Below are 20032 nucleotides of genomic sequence, written 5' to 3'. Positions count from 1 at the left end.
CTTTTTCTTTTAATCACTACTACATCTTGAATGTAGAACACAAACTGACCAGTAAATAGACAGCTTCACTTCCTTCAGCTTCACTTCTCACCACACCAGACCAGCCCGTCTTCTGCTCCAATCTTGTCAGCTGAAGGCAAAACCTGAAGGTACTTGAACCTCTTCACTTCAGGCAGAGACTGATCTCTAGCCTGGTGTAGGCAGTAAACCCTTTTAAGATTGAGAACCGCAGCTTCAGACTTTGATGTGCTAATTCTCATCCCAGCCACTTCACAATCAGCTCCCTGAGCATGCGCTTGAAGTCATCGTTCGTCAAAACAACAGGACTACACCTTCTAACAGACAGTAAAGATGAGATCTGAGAAATGTAACAAATGATAAAGGTCAGTTCATTGAGAGACTTTTACAAAAGAGCAATATTTAAAGTTTAAAATGAGAACTGGTTACATTATTATCCTGAAAAACAACAGTAGGTTGAGTTTAGATTGTATGCAATTACCGGATTGATGTTCCTAGAAAAATAGCGAGCTCTTGATGATGACGATGATGGTAATAATGCTTGTTTCGTAGCCATTCTGTTTCTTTTCTAAATTGATGAATCAATGACACCCTCGTCCCCTGAGATATGTCCTATTTTTTGATGTTTTTATGAATACCTGGTTATAATAGCAGCATTTTACCTTGCCAATAAATGGGCCTGAACAGAGATGAACAGCTGGAAAAAGACAGTGCGCCTCAAGAATAAAAACACAGACTGACAGAGTCAGGAAAATTGATTTTGAAAAAAAAATGGACAGTTAAGAGCAGAGATAGAAAGTATGGAATGAAAGTTTAAAATTAAACAAAGAGAAACAGAGAGTACAAAAACACAGTGTAAACAATAAACAGTTCATGAGAAAAGATGCTATGTGAATAATTTCACTTTTAGATGTCCTAATACTCTATAGTGTATATGAATACCCGTTTGTGCTTACAAAGCCAGTCAGATTTGCATTAATTTGAATAATAAAGTCACACTAATTTGATAGCCGCTGAAAAAAGGGGGGGAAAGGAAAAGAGGAGAGGAGAATAAAACAGCGAGAGAACTAAAACTAATAAGACAGCATTAGCAGAGAAGAGTCGAGTAAGTGGAACTGCAAAGTGTGACTCATCTACAGTTAGCAGGACCTAAAGCTCGCACACACAAAAACCCATTAAAAACTTGTGCTACAATCTGTCATCACTATCATCTCTTATTGTCTATGTAGCTCACACGTTTTATGTAAACACAAAACTATAATCACTCTCACATTTTTATGTCCAGCACTCGTTATTTTGCCTGGATACATCTTCCTTCAATTCAGTTATACAGAGATGCATGCTCACACACTCACGCCAACACACCCGCACATAGAAATCCTTACACTCTCCCTCTTGTCTTGACATTCACGCAGTGCTGCAGCTATACACCAGATAAGGGCTCCTTCCTGCAGTCTGTTCGCCCACCTACTGCATCGCAACGCCACAGTACGGAGACAGAAAGCATCTTTTCAACCTTTCTAAGTGAGACATACTTGAGGGAGAGTGCCATCTCTCTTGTGAATGTCCCCTTTTAGCGCATGGACTTCCTGTCACATACATAGTGACTGTCTTGTGCAGGTGGTGGACTGGTCATTATGCTTCTGACCTTTTGAGACAGACTTAAAAGAAAGAAAGCCATGTAATTTCAGCACACTTTTCTGCAAGCCAAAGGTCCAAAGTACAAAAGAGAAAAGAAAAGAAAATGCCAGTCTTTTGAAAAGATTGCCTAAAAGACTTTAATGAATCAATGGAAAATACATGAACATATATATATATGATATATACTTTATTACAAAGCAGAATTTGTGCTAACTGTACCACAGAAATATATGTTTCTTTGGCTATAATGTTGTTAATTCATAAATCATTTCTATTCATTTCTTATCCAGGCTGAGTTGGATACAGTACATTTACACTGTAAGCCATCACAATTCACACTGTACCAGTGTACCACCATAGGACGCGTGTGAAAGGTTTTGAGGTTTTGATTCCTGTTTTTATCCAGTTACTATAGTAGCAATCTGGAGTATTAGTTCTTGTGCTCTTGATTTTTTTTTTTTTACCTCTTTTTCAGAATTAAATGTTTTTTCTGCGATCCTCTCTTTCGCTTCATTTTTCAGTTGTTCTATGCTGAGCTCAAGTTTTATGTTAGTATTTCAGTTCTGGTCCAGATATCGTTTGTATCATTTTAAATCCCTGCTCCCATTCCTGTGTTTCTTCTGTTGATTTTTGGTTTTGTTGGTGTTTTCTATCTCATCTGAATTTCAGATCGGCTAAAATAAATACTTGCTTGTAGAATTCTTCCTGTACTTTTCTCAGAAATGTGTTATTGATAACTGTTAGTGCCCTTTTGGTGTATTCAATTCTGAAATTAAAACTTTGACAATGTAGTAATCATGGGGTGTTTTTTCCTTTGTATAGTGTAACTGTCCTACTGGGAATGAACTTTAATAGGTTAACAAATAAAATAAAGTATGAGTGTAAAAAAAAGTATCAAAAAGAAATCAAGAAAAACTTTTTGCAATCAAATATTTATTACTGTTCACAGACAAAAGGTGACCCATTAAAGAGGGTATCAACACAAAGAAAATCCAATTCAACAACAAACAAAAAATTTCAAAGCTCATATTCAGTCAAGGCTGCTGAACTTTGCGTGGTTCACAGCACTGCAGACAAGTCTGTGGAACTTAAATTTTGCTTAAGCAATATTTTCTTATCTAAATAAATTAAAATAACTTAAGAACGATACATAATGGGTTATTTTATGATGCCATGATCGCAGAATTTTGATTATCAGCATTATTGGACTGAAATCTTCTCAAGGATCTCAATTCAGATCTTTGTGTTGGTACATTTCCAAGTGTACTTCATCCTTCCATCATCCTTCTGGCTGAAATTTGGCTGATGGCCCCTCTGCTTCAACTACAGAAACAGGACGATGAGCATTGAGGTTGAGCTGTGTTCGGTGGTGAGTTGTTTTTGTAGTGCACTTAATGTAGTCTTGCTTGTGCATGAGAGCATTAAAACACTCAAAAAGGCAAGTTTAGGTACAGAAGCATGTATACTTCTAAAAGTCATATGGCTGTTGCACTTTCATGGGTTTGTAGCACTGTGCTAATTGGAATTAAGGCTTTGCTCTAGCTGTGATTCTACAATACTGAGTTTCAAACGTTCCTCTCCCTGTCTTCCTCTCCTTTCCATCATCACCTTTTCCACACTTTGTACTTCATCTGTTCCTTCAGCCTGGTCTTTAAGATGCACTCCTTCACTTTTTTCGATTCCATTAGCCACCCCTGCCTTGCTTTTACATCCCAGTTCAGTTGTTAGCACTCTCAGTCTCTCACTAGCCTTGTTAAAGTAGTTTTCCAGCTCTGCCACAGGACCCTTAGCAGAGAACAGGTGATCCAAGTATGCCTGAGTGTACTGATCCGAGGTGATCAGATCCAGGTTAATTGAGGAGGGCACTGTTGTAGAGGATGTATCAAGCCCAGAGATTCTCCTTCTTTTCCCTGTTAATTTAAGACAATTCAGTTAATGCAAATCCACTGAGACTGACAAAAGTAATTTCACTACTTACTTAGACAAAATCTACCTGTCTCAGTCTCTATGGTGGACAGAGGGATGGTCACACTCTTTCCTGTCTCTCTGTCGGTCACAGTGAGTCCAGTCATGGTGCCTTCTTCTGGCACCTCACTGCAGGGGTCAGATGCTGCAGGAAAACTCCCTCGACATTTTACAACACACACTGTTTTAGACTTATAACGCCTGGAATGAGGAAAGTGGAGAGTGACGGGTTTGCAGGAAGAATTGGGATGGAAGAAGAAAGGACAGAAAATGTCAATCAAGTGACGCATTTATCTCTGAGTTAACACCATTGCTCTAAAGTTGTTTCATAACATATACTTTATAAAATCTTAATCAATAACTTATACAAACATCAGTTTATTTCCACAGCATTGCAAGGATGTTACAATTTGGCTTTCGTAGTTTACCCCTTTCACTTATCTTATGTAAGGGTTTCAAGCATTGCCTCTCTGGTTTCAGATTTTTTTCTACTGTAAGCAGAAAGTCTAAACGCAGCAGAAAGTTTAGAGCTACATTTTTCTGACAGCTTGATTAGCGTTTTTGTGTTTCTGCTGTCATATTTAGAGCAAGCTAGAGAGGGTGTCTCATAGCAGATAAGCAGGCACTCAGCGGCTCTAGTATCCACTGTCAGGGTGCTTGTTAGGGTTCTGCTACCGCTGAAGTGTGGTGTGTTTGCTGTGTAACAATGCCTCAAATACTTTGTGACAGGCCTGTACATTCGGCCACAGTGTCAATGACTCATGTAAACTGATGTTGTTGTTGTTTTCCTTTTTAAAGTATCATTCCAAATATGTAAGTGTTGAAGTGATTGTTAAACAGCAAGGAGGAAAAGAAGAGAAATTTCTGAAGATGCTTTCAGCCTAGTTGAGATGTTTAGTTGACACAGTCATCAGATGCAATTTCTGAACTATGCTGTGCCCAAAAGTGAAGTTTTGGAGCATCTAAAAAAGACACAAAGTCATCACATACAGCATTCTTGGCTGGAATGTTGTTGTTGTTAAAGCAGTAAAATTCTCCTCCCTGTCTGATTGGAGCATTTAGTGTTTTACCTGTAAGCAGGCAGGATCTGTGTGAGATCTTCTTTGTATTGCTGCAGTGCTGCCCTTGCAGACAGGGGCTCAGCCTTGCTCTCAAGGCGAGCCAGGTGAACCAACATTTGGGTGTGAAAGGATGCTCCGCTGGCCCAGTGTCTCAAAGACCTGAAGGAACCAAAAAAACACTAATTGTGAGTCCTACTTCATCTGACTGGATAGTTCTTTGTAGAGTACTTCTTTCTTTTAGTCTGTTTTATGTAGTTAGTTATTTAACTTGTCCAGTATTTTTTTTTACTCTTTAATATCATCCTCTGCTCTACTGTATTCTCTCACCTGGAGTCACAATCTCCCCCTAGCAGACACGTCTTCAGCTGGGTGAGGGTGAGGCTGAGCTGGGCCTCAAGTCTGACAGCATCCTGGATCAGCCTGCTTTTATCATTCAAGCTGATCCTACAGCGCTTCAGGTATTCCTCCATCACCTCCTGAAGCTCCCAGACTCTCTGCTTCAGGAAGAAATTCAAAGATGTATACCTCAGTATTTTAGAAGCAATTCATTTGGTGTTGACATCCTGCAGCTTTTTACAGTTATTCTTATCACCCTTAACATACAGTATTTGTAGGAGCATGCACACAGCTGGCTGAAATGTACTGTTATAAACCAAACTAACTAACCCAGCTGAACAGGTAATGGTTAACACATTAAACATTCCCAGTAGATTAACAGTCTTTATTCTACATTTGGATTTAGTTACATGGTGAATTGTCAGAATATTTTTTTATAATATATAGCTATAAACATCCAGTGACTTAATGGTGCATTTATTATTGGTCAAGAAAGGTCAGCTTAAGTATGCAAAAACTGTTGCATGGGTCCGTTTTACAGAGTAATGGGATACATGTAAACCTGTATAACTTCAGTTCAGAAACTGCTCCAAGAGCCAAGATTTGAATAATACTGATCAACACAGTGGAAATACACAGAGAAAGGATATCATCATGTATTGTTTTGCTTTTTATTTTCTATTATAACTCCTTCACTAGTTCCTTTAAGGCTTTACCTGGCATGACGATGATCCTGCTGACTTCCCTTTAACACCCGACTGTTTTGCTGACGTATATGCCATATCCATAACCATAGAAACCACTAATCCCACCAAGCCCGCCAAGCGTGGCTCATCTGAGAAAGTTGACAATCGACTAATCAGGTCCCTCAGGTAGGTGGGCGCTTTGTTCCCAATGTCGTTCTGCAACTGGGTGAAAAGAACAAACTTTTATAGCCTGCTGAGTGGTAACAGAAATCCAGCACACTGTTTTATATTATCTGCGTCAATAAAATTAACAGCTGTGAACAGCAGCTTCTCGTCGTGATATTGGTCTGTGTAGGCTATTATATTCATTTGTAAATTCTTTACAGTCCCAGTAGGACTCCTTTTAAGTGTCATTTTAATCGCAGGTATCAAGGCAACAGCATCGTCCTGCTCGTCTTGCTAATATTCATCTGGGCCTTATGACTGAGTGGCTTTAAAGGTGATCAGTGAGCACTTTCACACTTAACACACAACACTGTGTTTTATTTTCTCTCTCTCCGTGCTATCTCAGTTTTCTGCTTTCATGAACAGCATCACAACTTTCCAAAGCTTACTGTCGCACTTTCTTTTAAAGCTCTTTAACCTGCTGCAGTTGTTCCTGGAGGCGGTCCTGGGAGACAGAGCTGTCGTCATGACTGGCTAAAAGGAGCGGATGGACGACTCCCAGGTCAGGTACTGCACCACCTTCCAGCATGGCATCGTAGAGGAGAGAGCCAATAGCGTCCTTCACTTGAGAAATTTCTTCTTCAGTTGAGAATAGCTGCCCCATGGTGTGTTTTTGTCTCTTTCTTTCTTTTGTTTTAGTGTATTTACATCAACAAACCAGAAAATATCCCAACTTTATGACAGCATCTGTGGAAGAAAAAAGAAAGGAGGATAACAAAATATTCTAAAATTAGGGGGTTTACCACACCTTGCGAATAGCTGTACAGTCTACAAAATTCAAGACACAAACAACAGATCTATTTGACTCATGAGCTGTCACAGGATTCGCAAATTACCTCCAAATATCACCGTAATGTTTCGCACTAACATTCAGCAACGTTTTGGTCCCATCTGAGCTCTCTGTTACTGCAGTGACTTGTGTTTTGGGCAGCCGACCCTTCTACTTCCTCTATGCTGCAGTCGACTGTCACCAAGACAACACACCTGCACAATATTGCTCAGCAGTAAACCTAGAGCTCCGCCTGGCGGCAGATACCTGCAAGTGCAAGCTCGATGCATCTTCAGTAGCAGTGAGTGCTCTCAATACGAGAAGGTTTTTGGTTCCTGTCAGCATTTGGTATATGGAGAACCAAGGCCTCTGAGATTACATTACTTTTTTAGATGAGATTTTAAACTGCAGGCATCATAGTGAAGTTATATGAAGGACCTCCTGAAATAAGCCGGAGGACTTTGGGAATGAATGTAATAGCTACTCTTTGTGGCAGTGTGAAACATTGAAAAAATAGGCCAAGGTCTTTCATCTTTTTTTATTTAGCTAAATGGAACAATGGCCTTGGTAGTGGTGTGATACTGACTTTTTTTTCTTTCCTTTTTTTACTTGATGAAATATGGGGCGAGGGGATTTGGGACTTTATGTAGTGTGAGTATTATTCTTTGTTAACTGGGACAAGGGCTTGTGCGCCGTCAGGTCAGAGTTTTGTGTATACAGCTAAATTAAATGCCCCACGTGGTATTGCAGACCTTAGATCAGGTCAGTGTCTACATGTTGATCATTTAGACAACTCACAGTTCCCTTTCAGTCGATTCACTCGGTACAACACGTAAGCATGGGATATCACACCCTTGTGTGTCCTGGCTGAAGAAACCCTTATTCACGCCTTCGGCAGGTGACGTGTGATGACACGCGCACGGCCCCGCCCGCACATATAGCCGCTGTCATCACAGTCATCCCTCAGTTCTTACGCTCTTCACCTCGCTAAGAACACCTCTGCTGAGTTGGGCTAGCGTTGTCTGCCGACTTAAACTTAGCTTAATTGCCCCTGTTGGTGTTAGCCTCTACCACGCAGTTGGTGTGTAGGCTGCCCGCGGAGCGCTAATTTCAAGTTTTCCTCATTGTCGGCCCAATGTGCCGCCGCTGCTGCGCCGGTCGGCCACGATGACACCTCAAGTGTTCCCGCTGTTTCTCATTGTTGTGCCCCAGAAAAGGTGCCTCCAAAATGTATGAATGTACATGTTTCCATGTTACAATCAATAAAGAGTGTTGTTTATTCTCAAACAATCACAAATAGGCAGCACAGGCAGCCTGCAGGCAAAATGAGCCAGGTCAGGCAGGTGATGCAGTCCCCTGCAGACACACTGGGGGGCGACAACGCCCCGCCGACGGTGCTGCCGGTCAGCCGGCTGGCTGCTCACTTTCCTCAGTGGCGCGCTTGTGCTCCCTCTCCGTGGGTGCTGCGAACCGTTGCCATCGGTTACCGGTTGCAGTTCCGGGTCAAGCCGCCTCGTTTCCAAAGAGTCGTAAACACGACTGTCAACACCGAGGCGGCCATGATGCTCATAGAGGAAATAAAGGCGCTATTGCAGAAAAGAGCAATGCGAGTGGTCCCCGCTTCGGAGACAGACAAAATTTGGTACAGCCGTTTTGTTGTTCCGAAAAAAAGGGGGAGGGCTTCGTCCCATCCTCAACCTGCGAGTCTTGAACACATATCTACCTACGTACAGCTTCAAGATGCTAACACTCCGACAGCTCTTGAATGCAGTCGGCCGGGAGATTGGTTTGCAACAATCGGTCTAACAGATGCTTATTTTCATGTGGCTATACACCCAAAACACAGGCAGTTTCTGAGGTTTGCATTCGAGGGCGTAGCCTACGAATACCTAGTGCTGCCGTTCAGGCTGTCGCTCGCTCGGCGCCCCTCAGAGAGAGAGGCATCCGCATCTTAGCCTACCTAGACGACTGGGCTCTTGTAGCGTGCTCCAGAGAGCAGGCGGAGACACAGCTCAGCTGTCGCTGGTTCTGTCACACATTCAGACACTGGGGTTCTCTGTGAACTTTCAAAAGAGCTCGCTAATCCCGAGTAGGCAGATTTCTTTCCTCGGTTTGGAAATATGCTCGCTGTCCAGCCGCGCACGTTTGTCAGAGCACAGAGTGGCCACGTTTCATCGCTGCCTCGCTCAGTTTCAGCTGGGATGCAGACTGCGTTTCGAGACGATATTACGCAGCCCAGCGCCAGCTGCACATCAACCACTTTGAGCTGTTAGCAGTGTTCTTAGCTCCAAAGCATTTCCGCCCAGTCCTGGAGGGCCAGCATGTCTTAGTCAGGACGGACAATTCAACAGTGGTGTCTTACATAAACAGTCAGGGAGGAACACGCTCTCTCCCCCTGTTGAAGTTGTCTCGCTCTCTGCTGTTATGATGCAGTGTTCATTTTCTGTCTCTAAGAGCCACCCATGTCCCGGGCCACCTGAAGCTGGGGCCGGACCTTCTCTCCAGGGAGGATCCTCTGGTGAGAGAATGGAGGTTACACCCTTTAATAGTGGCTCAGATTTGGGATCTATTTGGCAATGCACAAATAGATCTTTTAGCTTCCTGGGTAAATACTCACTGCCCCCTGTTCTTCTCCATAATCGACCACGATGCACCCTTGGGCTTGGACGCGCTGGCGCGCCAATGGCCAGACGTGCTCCTGTATGCATTTCCCCCAGTGGAAATGATATCTCCAGTTCTAGAGAGAGTGCGTCGGCATTCCCATTTCAGAGCGCTAGGGCCTGATCTACTAAAGGCTTGTACCGCCACACTCTCCCATTTCAGTGCTCTATTGTGGATGTTTTGACATTCCTGCAGGAGCTGCTGGATAAGGGCCTTTAATTTTCGACAATTAAGGTTTATTTAGCAGCTATATCTGCTTGTCATATTGGCTTTGACGGGCTGACACCAGGTGCACATTCCCTCGCCATGGGTTTTCTGAAAGGGGTTCGCCGGCTGAGGCCCGTGCTTAAGTCCAGTGTCCCTGCTTGGGACTTGTCTTTGGTGCTGGAGGCCCTTTGTAGCCCCCCGTTTGAACCCATTGAGTCTGTGGATATGAAATTCCTTTCATATAAGACTGCATTACTTCTCACTTTGGCTTCGGCAAAGCGAGAACTAATGCAGTCCTTTTGCATCTGACGAGCAGATGAGGATGCATTCTCTTTGTCCAGTGCGTGTGCTACGCACCTACATTGATCGCACTCAGAATGTGCGTTTATGTGACCAGCTGTTTGTCTGCTTCGCTAATTCAAATAGAGGTAGAGCTCTGTCCAAACAGAGGCTGTCCCACTGGATTATAGAAGCTATCTCACTGGCATACGGCACCAAAGGTCTTGCTTTGCCCCACGGGGTGAGAGCTTATTCCACCAGGGGGTTGGCAACCTCATGGGCTCTTTTTAAAGGGGGGCCTGTAGCTGATATTTGTGCGGCATCACCGCACACTTTTGTGCGGTTTTATCAGTTGGATGTTACAGCCCCTTCCGTGGCTCATGCTGTCCTTTCTGCTGGGTCTACCACTCACTAAGGATGTGGTGGTCCGATTCCGGTTCGGTGGCTGCTCTGCGGGGCGTGTATATATGTCCCATACTTATGTGTTGTACCGAGTGAATCGACTGAAAGGGAACGAATAGTTGTGTCTATAACTTTTGTTCCCTGAAGGAGAGGAACGAGGTACAACACAAGGTGGCCCCACTGAGCAGTTTGGCTCGGTGAAGAGCGGCTATCAAACTGAGGGATGACTGTGATGACAGTGGCTATATGTGCGGGCGGGGCCATGCACGTGTCATCACACGTCACCGCCTTAAAGGCGTGAATAAGGGTTTCTTCAGCCAGGACACGCGAGGGCGTGATATCCCATACTTATGTGTTGTACCTCGTTCCTCTCCTTCAGGGAACAGAAGTTATAGTCATAACTATTTGTTAGTGTGTTGGGTTGCATCATGTTATTTTGGACAAGCAGCATATGCCATTTTGGATGCTGACTTTAAATGGAGTGGCAAGCAGACACGCCTGACAGCCTCTGTTGATCTTTGTAATTCAGCGTCAAAAAAATAGCAGATGGTGGAAAGAATTAAAGGTCAAGGTTTTGTTTTTGTTTTGGGGGGGTGAAACACATTTTCTTTTTTTACTGACAATATCACAAATTCAAATGCTTATTGTTGAGGTCATTGGTGAGTGTTGGCCCAGTGTTTGGTGACTATATAAGTATATCAGCTTTCAGGTATGATACTTTAAAGTTGTGCTAATCATTAATTTTTGTGTTGCAATATTATCTGTATAACAGATAATTAAATATGTTTTAAGTTTTTTTTGTATTTTGCTTCAGTCTGACCAACCCTAATCAGCCTCGTTTAAAGCTGCAGATGGCAGTTGTTTTTATGAGAAATTCTCTGATGAACTCACTGTACCTGCCCAGCACAACACAGAAAACAGACCAAATTAGTAAATGGGTGGTGAACATTCGGCAGTTGGAAAAAAAAAAGGATTCCCTCAGGAACTGATGGAGAACATTGCCAGACAGCACAATAAACCACACATGCAGAAAACAAAATCATTTTTCAGCATCCACATGTCTGCTGTCCATCGTTGCGCTCTTCCCCATCACTTCTTCTAGCTGACAGTTAGTTGCAAAGTTAGTTAGCTTGCAAAGAAAAGCGTCTGGACTTCTTTAAGTTGCTTGAAGACGTTTCACCTCTCATCCGAGAAGCTTCTTCAGTTCTAAGGTCAAATGGCCGAGAGTCCCAGATTTAAACCCAGTGGGAGTAACCCCCCAAAGAGGGACAAAAGGACCCCCTGATGATCCTCTAATCACCTGAGCCAAGGTGTGAAAGCGGGTGTGGGTCCCAATCAACCAGGGTTTCTGGTGAGCTCATTGTGAAACCTGGCCCCACCTTGTCATGCGAATTCCTGAGGTCAGATGGCCCAGGATGTGAGTGGGCGTTAAGGCGTCTGGGGAGGGAACTCAAAACTGGATTATAGATGGCAGAGAGTTGGTGTCGTAAACCACCGCCTCTGTTCAAAGATGGTCGCTCACAGTGGACATAGATGGCTTCTTTCACTCCTCTTTCAAAGAGGAGTGAAAGAAGCCATCTATGTAACTGTCTGTGAGAACCTTCACAGACAGTTAGTTGCAGTGTTTGCTAGCTGAGCTCTGCCGCTGTCAGAGTGCGTCTCCATCTTACTCTCTCCCCCTCATGGATTCTTGGCACACTTGCAGTCCTCTGAGAGCAGTAATTATTTATCTGCATCATAAGCAGACACACATCAGCACTTAAAACAGGCAAGAATGCACACATACATGACACACATAAGTAATGAAATTTTCATGGTCTCTATCTTTTTTACACTCTCCTCTTAAAGATCAGACTTCCTCCTGGGAGAGAGGTTAAAAGGAAAGAAAGCAGAGAGAATAAAAAGAGCGTGTGGAGAGAGAAAAAAAGGAGAAAATAAAAGATAAAGCAAAGGTGGTGCTTATAAAAGACAGGAGTTGGAGGAGCATGACAGATGGACTCCACCTACCTTAATTAAACACACACACGCAACCATGCCTGAATAGTCTGGCCTTTTAAATGACAGCTCTCTTGAAATTGCGCTGAATATTAATCATCACATGCTGAATGTGTAATTTTAGGAGATAATACCACTTGAAACTCCAATTTAGTTTTTAATTAGAAAACTGATCATTCAATCTGTGACATTTAAGTCTGTGCGAGTGTGATTATAAGTCTCTTAATATTATTATGCGTGTGTGAAGAACAGGTGTAGATTAGAAAACGTGCCTAAGCGAAGCTTCTGTATGTCTTTTCCTATGTCATCGTGTCAGAAATCCACTCATGTGGGAGTGGATTTGTGGTTTAGAGCACGGCCTTTTATGGTGCATAATTGATCATTGTGTGACTGTGCTTCATGCTGTGTCATTAGCATCCACATAATGGCTGACATCTACACACTATGCACTAACTTTTTTGGAAAACTTGTATTTTGTTTTTCCAAACTTTCAGCCACAATCATTAGACCTTACCCAGCAGATGAAGCTCCATTTTTCATATGGAGTCCATTTCTGTTCATTCATGTCAGCTGATTAATTCTCTCTGGTCCCATATGATGGTAGTGACCAGCTATGTTGCATGGTTTGCTACCATAGTACTAAGAAAAATACAGGAGGCTGACCCAGAGGGGGCAGAATCAAAGATTTCTAGGGATAAGGTGGGACAAGAAAGCAGATGATTGGCTGTGGCGACCTCTAAAATGAGTAGCTGAAAGAAATAATGCTAAAAAAAAATGTGTGAAGTGGTAAACGCTGGCGCTTGGTCTTTCATTATTTATTAAGTTAAATGAAACATAAAATATGTTTAGTGCACAGCAAATGACAGCATGTATCACCATAGAGATGCTCTGATCATATTTCTGTCTCTGGAAATTTAACACTGTAATTCTGTGCTTATTTGCAACTGTAGCTGCACTTTTTATTATTCTCCTCCTATAATGTATTGTGTTCAAGAATCCATTAATAAGGCTGGCATTATAGAGCTGTAATAAAAAGCTTTCATTTTGTATGGCATATCTAAGCACATGGGATTCCTGCGTGCATCATTTTCCCATTTCTTTCTCCCATTTAAGAGTTTCACCCTCTTTCTCCTTCCATCTGACATTTTCTGCCTCTTTTTCTTCCTTCATCTGCCTTCCTCCTTCTTCCTCACTCTTTCCTTCCTCCCATCATTTATGGAGTGTGGAGGAGAATAAAAACAAGTTTAATGTACAGTAATACATCATGCTTTGACTGGTGTAGCAGGCTGCATCCATATTGTGAAGCTGTTATAGTCACTTAGCAGCTGCGAGGCTAATTATTGCAAATGACGGCTGTTGAAAAGAGTATTAATGTCTCCTTTCTACATGGCTACATCCCCTAGTTTGGGCTGATTAAAGTAGGCACATGCTAAACTTTAAAGAGAAGGAGTGCAGTAAAGAAAAGGGGGAGAGGGTGTCTTGTTAAACCCAGTAAATCCATCTTGAACTTTAAGTGAAGGTGTCATTGAGCAAAGGCGCTCTAATCTCCATCCTGCAGTCCACAAAAGTTTAGATCTAAGGCACTTTGATGTGCTTTTATGATTTAATGAAGTGGCTTTAGCAACAGCAACTGCAAACATTTACTTCCCAAATCTTTCTATGTATGTGATACAATTTTGTTTAATATGCATACAAGAAAAAAACTGTAGGCAAATCACACTTAATGAATTCATCTAGAATAAACACTGCCGCCTTAAGTAATATTACATCAATCAAAAGTTATTCCCTTCCTCACTGTTGTTATGAAAACACATTTACTCACCATAATTTGACACTTTGTCGTGAGCATGCATCACACCGTGATAGGTTACACCAGCTTGCCAACATTTGAGGGTTTTATAGCACAAGTCAGCAGGCACAGTACTGTTCATCCAATAAAGTAAAGGGATTAAATATGTTGGGGTCATTAAAATGTCACAGGAAAAAAAGGAAGATTAAAAAGACAGAATGTCGCAAGGCACGCAGAGAAACACAGATAAGAAAGGGATTTAGAGTAAGTGTCGAAACATTTGGAAAGAGGCTCCCTCTGTATCTCCTAGATAAGAAAAATAGAGACAATTGAATGGAACCACTTACTTCTGCTGCAGGATTTTATTAGTTTTCCTCTCAACTCTCAGTGGACACCTGCTCACAGCCGCCTCCAGGTAATGTACTGCGGCAGAGGTGCGTGTAAGTAATGTGAATGCCCAAACTCATGTGGAAGAAATGTAAAATTGAAAGTGTGTGGACAAAGTGTATGGAAGTGTATGGCTCAAAACACTGACTATGCATTTTCAGTCCATCTAAAGGGAAACCCTCTGCAGAGGAGCTGAGGGAGCCAGGAACTTGTGAGTTGTGTATGTCCACTCAGGCAGCATTCATGCCTGCTCTGTAGGCAGTTCCTGTCAGAAGGAGGGGGCACAGCGAGGGGGCGGAAGATTGTGCCTCAGTGCCTCTCTCCTTCTGAGATTGTAAAAAAATTTTAATAAAAAGTGTTTGGTTTGTGCAGGTGGTCTGGTCTGTCTCTAAACAGTCCAGGCTGCACCCCAGACTGAAGTTAAGTCCTGAAGTTAAGAGCCTGCTAGAGATAAAACCATAGATGAAGAACTGGCTGCTTCGGCATTTTTCTTTTTACCTAATTGGCCTCAACTTCAGGTCCTAAAATCATATTTGCATACACCTCAGTTGTCAGTGAACATTTTAAGCCCACTCGGTCGCGACAGATGGCTGCCCCTTCCTGAGCTTGGTTCTGTTGGAGGTTTCCTCCTTATTAAGAGGGAGTTTTTCCTCCCCACTGTTGCCAAGTGCTTGCTCATAAGGGATTCTGGGGCTTTTTTAAAACCAACCGCTGATGGGTTCACTGGCATCAAATTCAGGACTCGGTAAATATGAGTGGATGGATGTTTCATCATCAAGTGAGGAATCGTCCATTTAAATCATATTTGCGAGTCATATTTAGTTGTATATAAATTTGATTTGTGGGGCACTAAGGCCAATCACAGACTAATTTGGACAATTAGGAAAAAATACATTTAAAAAATTGGAAAAAAATGGATGTGCCAATGTCTCATATAGGTTTCAAATAATATACCATTTGATTTCAGCATATTTTTCTTACATTTGCAGTGCTCTTAGTGTTATATTCTTATGATTCTGTTCATTTTATGAGTACATTCTTCTGCCTTGCTTCACATCAGAGAATCGGCAATGCATTAGCCTGTCTATATACAAAAGGAAAACTACAAAAATAAAAATATAGGTAATTTTCAGATTAGTAAAGCTATCAATGGATTCACTGTGGCCATAGTAAAAAGACATTATTTCATATTATGTTTAAGTCAGTTGTTATCCAATTTTAAAACTATCAAATATAATAATGTCTATTTTTAGTTTACTTTGTTAATAAAGATTTTTGGGGGGATTTTCAGAAACACTAACGTTATACATAGCAAAATCTCAAGCAATCCTCTAACTCCCGTTTACATACAGACCTGTGGCCAACCTTACAAACCATTTTACATTTTTTCTAGCTGAGGCTTTCAAAATAGATAACTGGTGATTGTCACAGTGTAATGTGGGCAGCTGCCTGCCTAATGTAACTTAACATCTTCACAATATTTTACACAAAATGAGCAAATGTACCTTTGTTTCCTCAGCTAAAACAGCTCGGCTGCTGTAGCTGGTATTTATGTTGAGAGTGACATCTTATTTAAAAACAGGGAGCAAAAGACACTGAGTAGCATATCCGTCATCATAGAAACAATGCCATAAATGTAAAGAACAAAGGTCAAAGTCTTGTGTACATACACAGACCACATGTGCATGCTGTTGTCCAAATAAACTCACAGATATATATGACAACTCAAGTTTGTGGCGTTAAATTTGTATTTTAATTTTAAAAATGTAATACACACCTATACTTTTTCCCCTGTGCAACAGAGACCCCTGCTGGTGGGCAAACGACTGGCAACAATTAATGACATAGTTCCGTTTCCGGTGTAAACAAACAAGCCAATATGGCGGCTTTCGTAGTCAAATAAGACTCGGCAGACCGTTGCTAGTAGAGAGCGTCGCTTGTTGAGATTTGACACATTTTATAACATGGATGAACCGGGAAGTGGTGGGAATGTGGTTCGTTACTACTGCACGGCCGGTAACGGTATGGAGGCTTTTTTAATCAACGAGGTGAAGACGAAGCTAGCGGCTGAAGACGTGAGTGTTAGCTACATGCAACAACTAACAGCTACCCCCCCAACCCCAACCCCAAAAAAACAAAACAAAAACCTCGGGGTCTTCATGATTTAAAAGCCTTTAAGAGACAAATATACGGACGCTCTTTGTGTGGAAAGAAAGGGGGGGGGGAAAGTCATAATTAACTTCTAAGGTTGATTTTACGAAATCTTTTTTTATTTATGTTATAGGAAATATTCAAATTTACAGCAAAGTTTTATTTAAACGTTTTAGTCAGGCTTTACGTAATTTTGTGATTGTCGCTGTCACGCGATGTAATCCGCACAGGGTTAAAGCATGCGTACAGCCTCAAATATGTACATACACTCCTTCAATAAGTGTTGGCAACAGACACATGGTTGAAGGTTGGCTGTTCCATCCAGACAGTGATCCCAAACACACATCAAAGCTGGTTTTGGAATGGATAAAGAATGATAGAATTAAGCCTCTAGAATGGCCATCCCAAAGTCCTAACCTCAACCCTGATGGAAATTTGTGGGGTCTTTTTAAAAGTCAGGTCTATGCCAGGAAACCAACCAGTTTAAATAACCTCTACTAATTCTGACAAGAAGACTGGGCAGATATCTAATTAGAATTATGCCAGAAGCTTGTTGGCTAGCAAAAGTGCTAAGGGACATTTAATGTTAGAAGGGCTAATATATATTTATTTGAGCCTGCATGTACGTCTTTGAACTGCTTGGGTTAGAGAAAATACAAAATAAATTTAATCCTGTGCACCAATTTTTTTTTTTTAAGTCGTTAAAGATGTATGCTGTACAATCATTCCACTATGGGAAAAGAACAGTTCAAAGAAATCATCAACAGTCCCAAATTGCTGCCCATGATGAGTGTATGCAAATTTCTGATCACAACTGTTAACATGATCTGAGCCAGCTGTTGTCTCAGTGTGTAGAGAAACTGTTGGCCATCGACATGAGTGGTTATCAGTGTTCGATCACTACGACCAAGCCAAAGTGGCCTTTCTCTGAAGGTTAATCTACTATAAGACAGGGTTAAAAATTAAATTTTTGATGAAAGATGTAGAAGAGCTCTTAAATGTGAATGTGGACTTTTGCATTTAGGTGTGTCAAATTCCAGGTAAAGTGTTATTCAGCTCTTCTGCAAAGATCAACAGAGTTAGTAACCTGAAGGGTGCAGAGAGACTCTTTCTTCTGTTGAAACAAGACTCGCCGGTGAGTCTGTCTGCCCACACCAGCACAGGTAGTAGCCTCAAACTAACTCCAAGAACCTATACATACAATTAATACAAAAACATAAGCAATACCATTCAGTGTTTACATACCACTTCTGAACTGACTTCTGTATCGCGTTTTTTGTAATATTTATAGCAAAGGCAGCCTCTGTGCTACAGTCCAGACTGTTGGGTGACAAGAATCAGTGGACCAGTGCTGTAATGACATGGAGTCGACTGCAGGGGGAGCTGACAGGCAGCAAAAACACCATCAAAACATCAAGCCCTGCCCTGGGAGTGACAAGGAAGAGGGAGGATGAGATGAGAGGGAGTGACGAACAGAGCAGAGAGGGGGAGAAGAGCCTTGTAGAGTTTAGAAGTACAGGAGGGGAGAGGAAGGAGGAGATTGACAAACAGAGAAGTGGTGGACAAAATGGAGTATCCACAATGGCACAGAAGAGAAAGAGAGATGAGGAGGAGGAGGAGAGGAAAGTGGCAGCTTGGGACACAGGCATTGAGAAGACTGTAGAGAAGGGGACGGCATGTGAGGAAGAAAGGACGAGAGAGGAAGAAGCAGAGGGGATGTTAGAGGAGTTTATCGACTGTACACATGGAGCATACGTCAATGGGGGAGGACCAGTTTGTGACCACACAGCATCCAGGCTGGAGCACCGTGGAGCAAGTAGCAGCAGGAAGATGGATGACATAGCAAAGGATTTCACTGAAGAAAGTCAGGAAAATGGTAATGCAATGGCAACATTTTATTTTTATGACGGCTTATACATCAGTGACTTCTGAGGTTAAAGTCTTTATATATTTATGTCTCCTCGTGTTTATCTCCATATGAAGATATTTTTTTCTCCAGTGGTCTTCACACTGGAGAAAAAAATCAGACACTGCTGACAACCTGTGAGGATAAACCAGAGCTGCTTTCCTGTATCCCGGTCTCCTTCAGGATCAGCTGCAAATGTTCTGGATCTCTGTCACGATGCTTGGGCGCACAGGTAGGAAATGTTAAAGTCTGTGTCTCTGCTTCTTTTTACAGGTGTTTAACAGAAATGAAGTGCAGGGGCAGCATGGTAGCTCAGTGGTTAGCATTAACTGCACCTGGGTTTAAAGTAGGTATGAGTCTTCAGTGTAAAGTCTCAAAGTTCTCACAGTGCTTTGAGCAGGTTTCTCCAAGAGCTCTAGTTTCTCCCACCACTGAAAAACACGATATGTTAATGCTACCACAACACTCACCACAACTTATGTAAGAATAAGTTATCTTAACACAAATGTTCAGAGATACGAGTTGTCATTTCTCCTCTAATAGTTTATCGGTTTAACTTACCCAGACAAAGGGTGTTGCGGCAATAATTGTTTAAAAGGATATATACTTTTAATCTCTCTATATTACTAAGTGCAATCCCTGGGATCCACATAGAAACAGACATTCATATTCAGTGGATATGTTCAAAAAAATGTTCTACTTTTGTGTGAAACAGGAGGTGAGCAGAGTGATTGGAGCAGGTCTGAGCAGACTGCTGGGCTGGAAGGCTGACTTGAAGAATCCACAGTTGGAGGTAATCAGTTGTGTTTGAAAAACAATCTGTTGGATTGCACTGATTATAAGTTCAGTTAAGTTTTGTCTTACAATAGAAATGTTTGCAATATAAATAGTCCCTCTGTAGTTAATTGCTTTGCAGAGAGTCTTGCCTGTCTTTTCTGGCACTTCAGCTGTAATATTATCTATTGTTGTTTTTCTGTAGATAAATGTCTATTTGAGTGATGACTACTGCCTGCTCGGGATCCCACTGACCAGGTTATTGACAGTGATGTTTTACATTTAACACAGTAATATACATCGAAGTCTCAGTACAGCAACAGACCTCTTATACATTATGCAGTTCTTTTATTGTCACTGCTTATAATATGCTCTGTCTGTTACAAGTTTAGCTTACTGCTTTTTGCCATTAAGACCCACAAATGTTTAATCAAATGACTTAAGATGAACCGGTCTCTTTAATATTATATCTGTAATTAATTTGATAAGAAGTAATAAGTTGAGTCTTCTTTCCTTCAGGTTGCCTCTTGCTAACCGGAGCTATATAAAAATCACAGGACTAAGGTCTACAACAGCCTGGGCCATGGCCTCACTGGCTCATATACAGGTGTATATACTACTGTACACACAGCTGTTCTGTGCCTGTTGCAGGTTATGGTTTGAATACTCATCATCTTCATCATTTATTTATATAGCACTTTAAAACACACCTGGTAGACCAGAGTGCTGTACAATACTAATATGCACATAGTAATAAAACCAGACATAGCAATAAAATTT

The 20032-nt window shown here is 41.7% G+C and overlaps 2 protein-coding genes across 3 annotated transcripts in view; one reads left to right on the top strand and one right to left on the bottom strand.

The window, feature by feature from the left end:
* Positions 1–2583: 2583 nt before the first annotated feature.
* Positions 2584–6884, bottom strand: LOC102210734 (uncharacterized). The gene is made up of 7 exons (XM_005733733.1): positions 6769–6884; positions 6351–6619; positions 5738–5929; positions 5013–5182; positions 4695–4844; positions 3653–3825; positions 2584–3569 (listed from the first exon to the last, which is right to left on the bottom strand). Exons 2-7 carry the CDS (start codon positions 6534–6536, stop codon positions 3175–3177), a joined length of 1266 nt encoding a protein of 421 aa, XP_005733790.1. The 5' UTR covers positions 6537–6619; positions 6769–6884; the 3' UTR covers positions 2584–3174.
* Positions 6885–16296: 9412 nt separating this feature from the next.
* Positions 16297–20032, top strand: part of thumpd2 (THUMP domain containing 2) — a 6893-nt gene continuing 3157 nt past the window's right edge. The window contains exons 1-7 of one of the 2 annotated variants that reach the window (XM_005733731.1): positions 16297–16496; positions 17597–17735; positions 17864–18448; positions 18556–18710; positions 19194–19271; positions 19458–19510; positions 19772–19859. In XM_005733731.1, the coding sequence (XP_005733788.1) occupies positions 16386–16496; positions 17597–17735; positions 17864–18448; positions 18556–18710; positions 19194–19271; positions 19458–19510; positions 19772–19859 (1209 nt within the window). In that variant the 5' untranslated portion in view covers positions 16297–16385. Of the gene's footprint in view, positions 16497–17596; positions 17736–17863; positions 18449–18555; positions 18711–19193; positions 19272–19457; positions 19511–19771; positions 19860–20032 lie in introns of those variants that run through there. The other variant, XM_005733732.1, reaches the window with a different exon arrangement.

This window comes from Pundamilia nyererei, unplaced genomic scaffold (genome assembly GCF_000239375.1).
Source record: "Pundamilia nyererei isolate P.nyererei 1_Seehausen unplaced genomic scaffold, PunNye1.0 scaffold00054, whole genome shotgun sequence".
In the NCBI taxonomy this organism is placed as follows: Eukaryota; Metazoa; Chordata; class Actinopteri; order Cichliformes; family Cichlidae; genus Pundamilia; species Pundamilia nyererei.
This window is presented reverse-complemented; position numbering and strand designations above follow the sequence as displayed.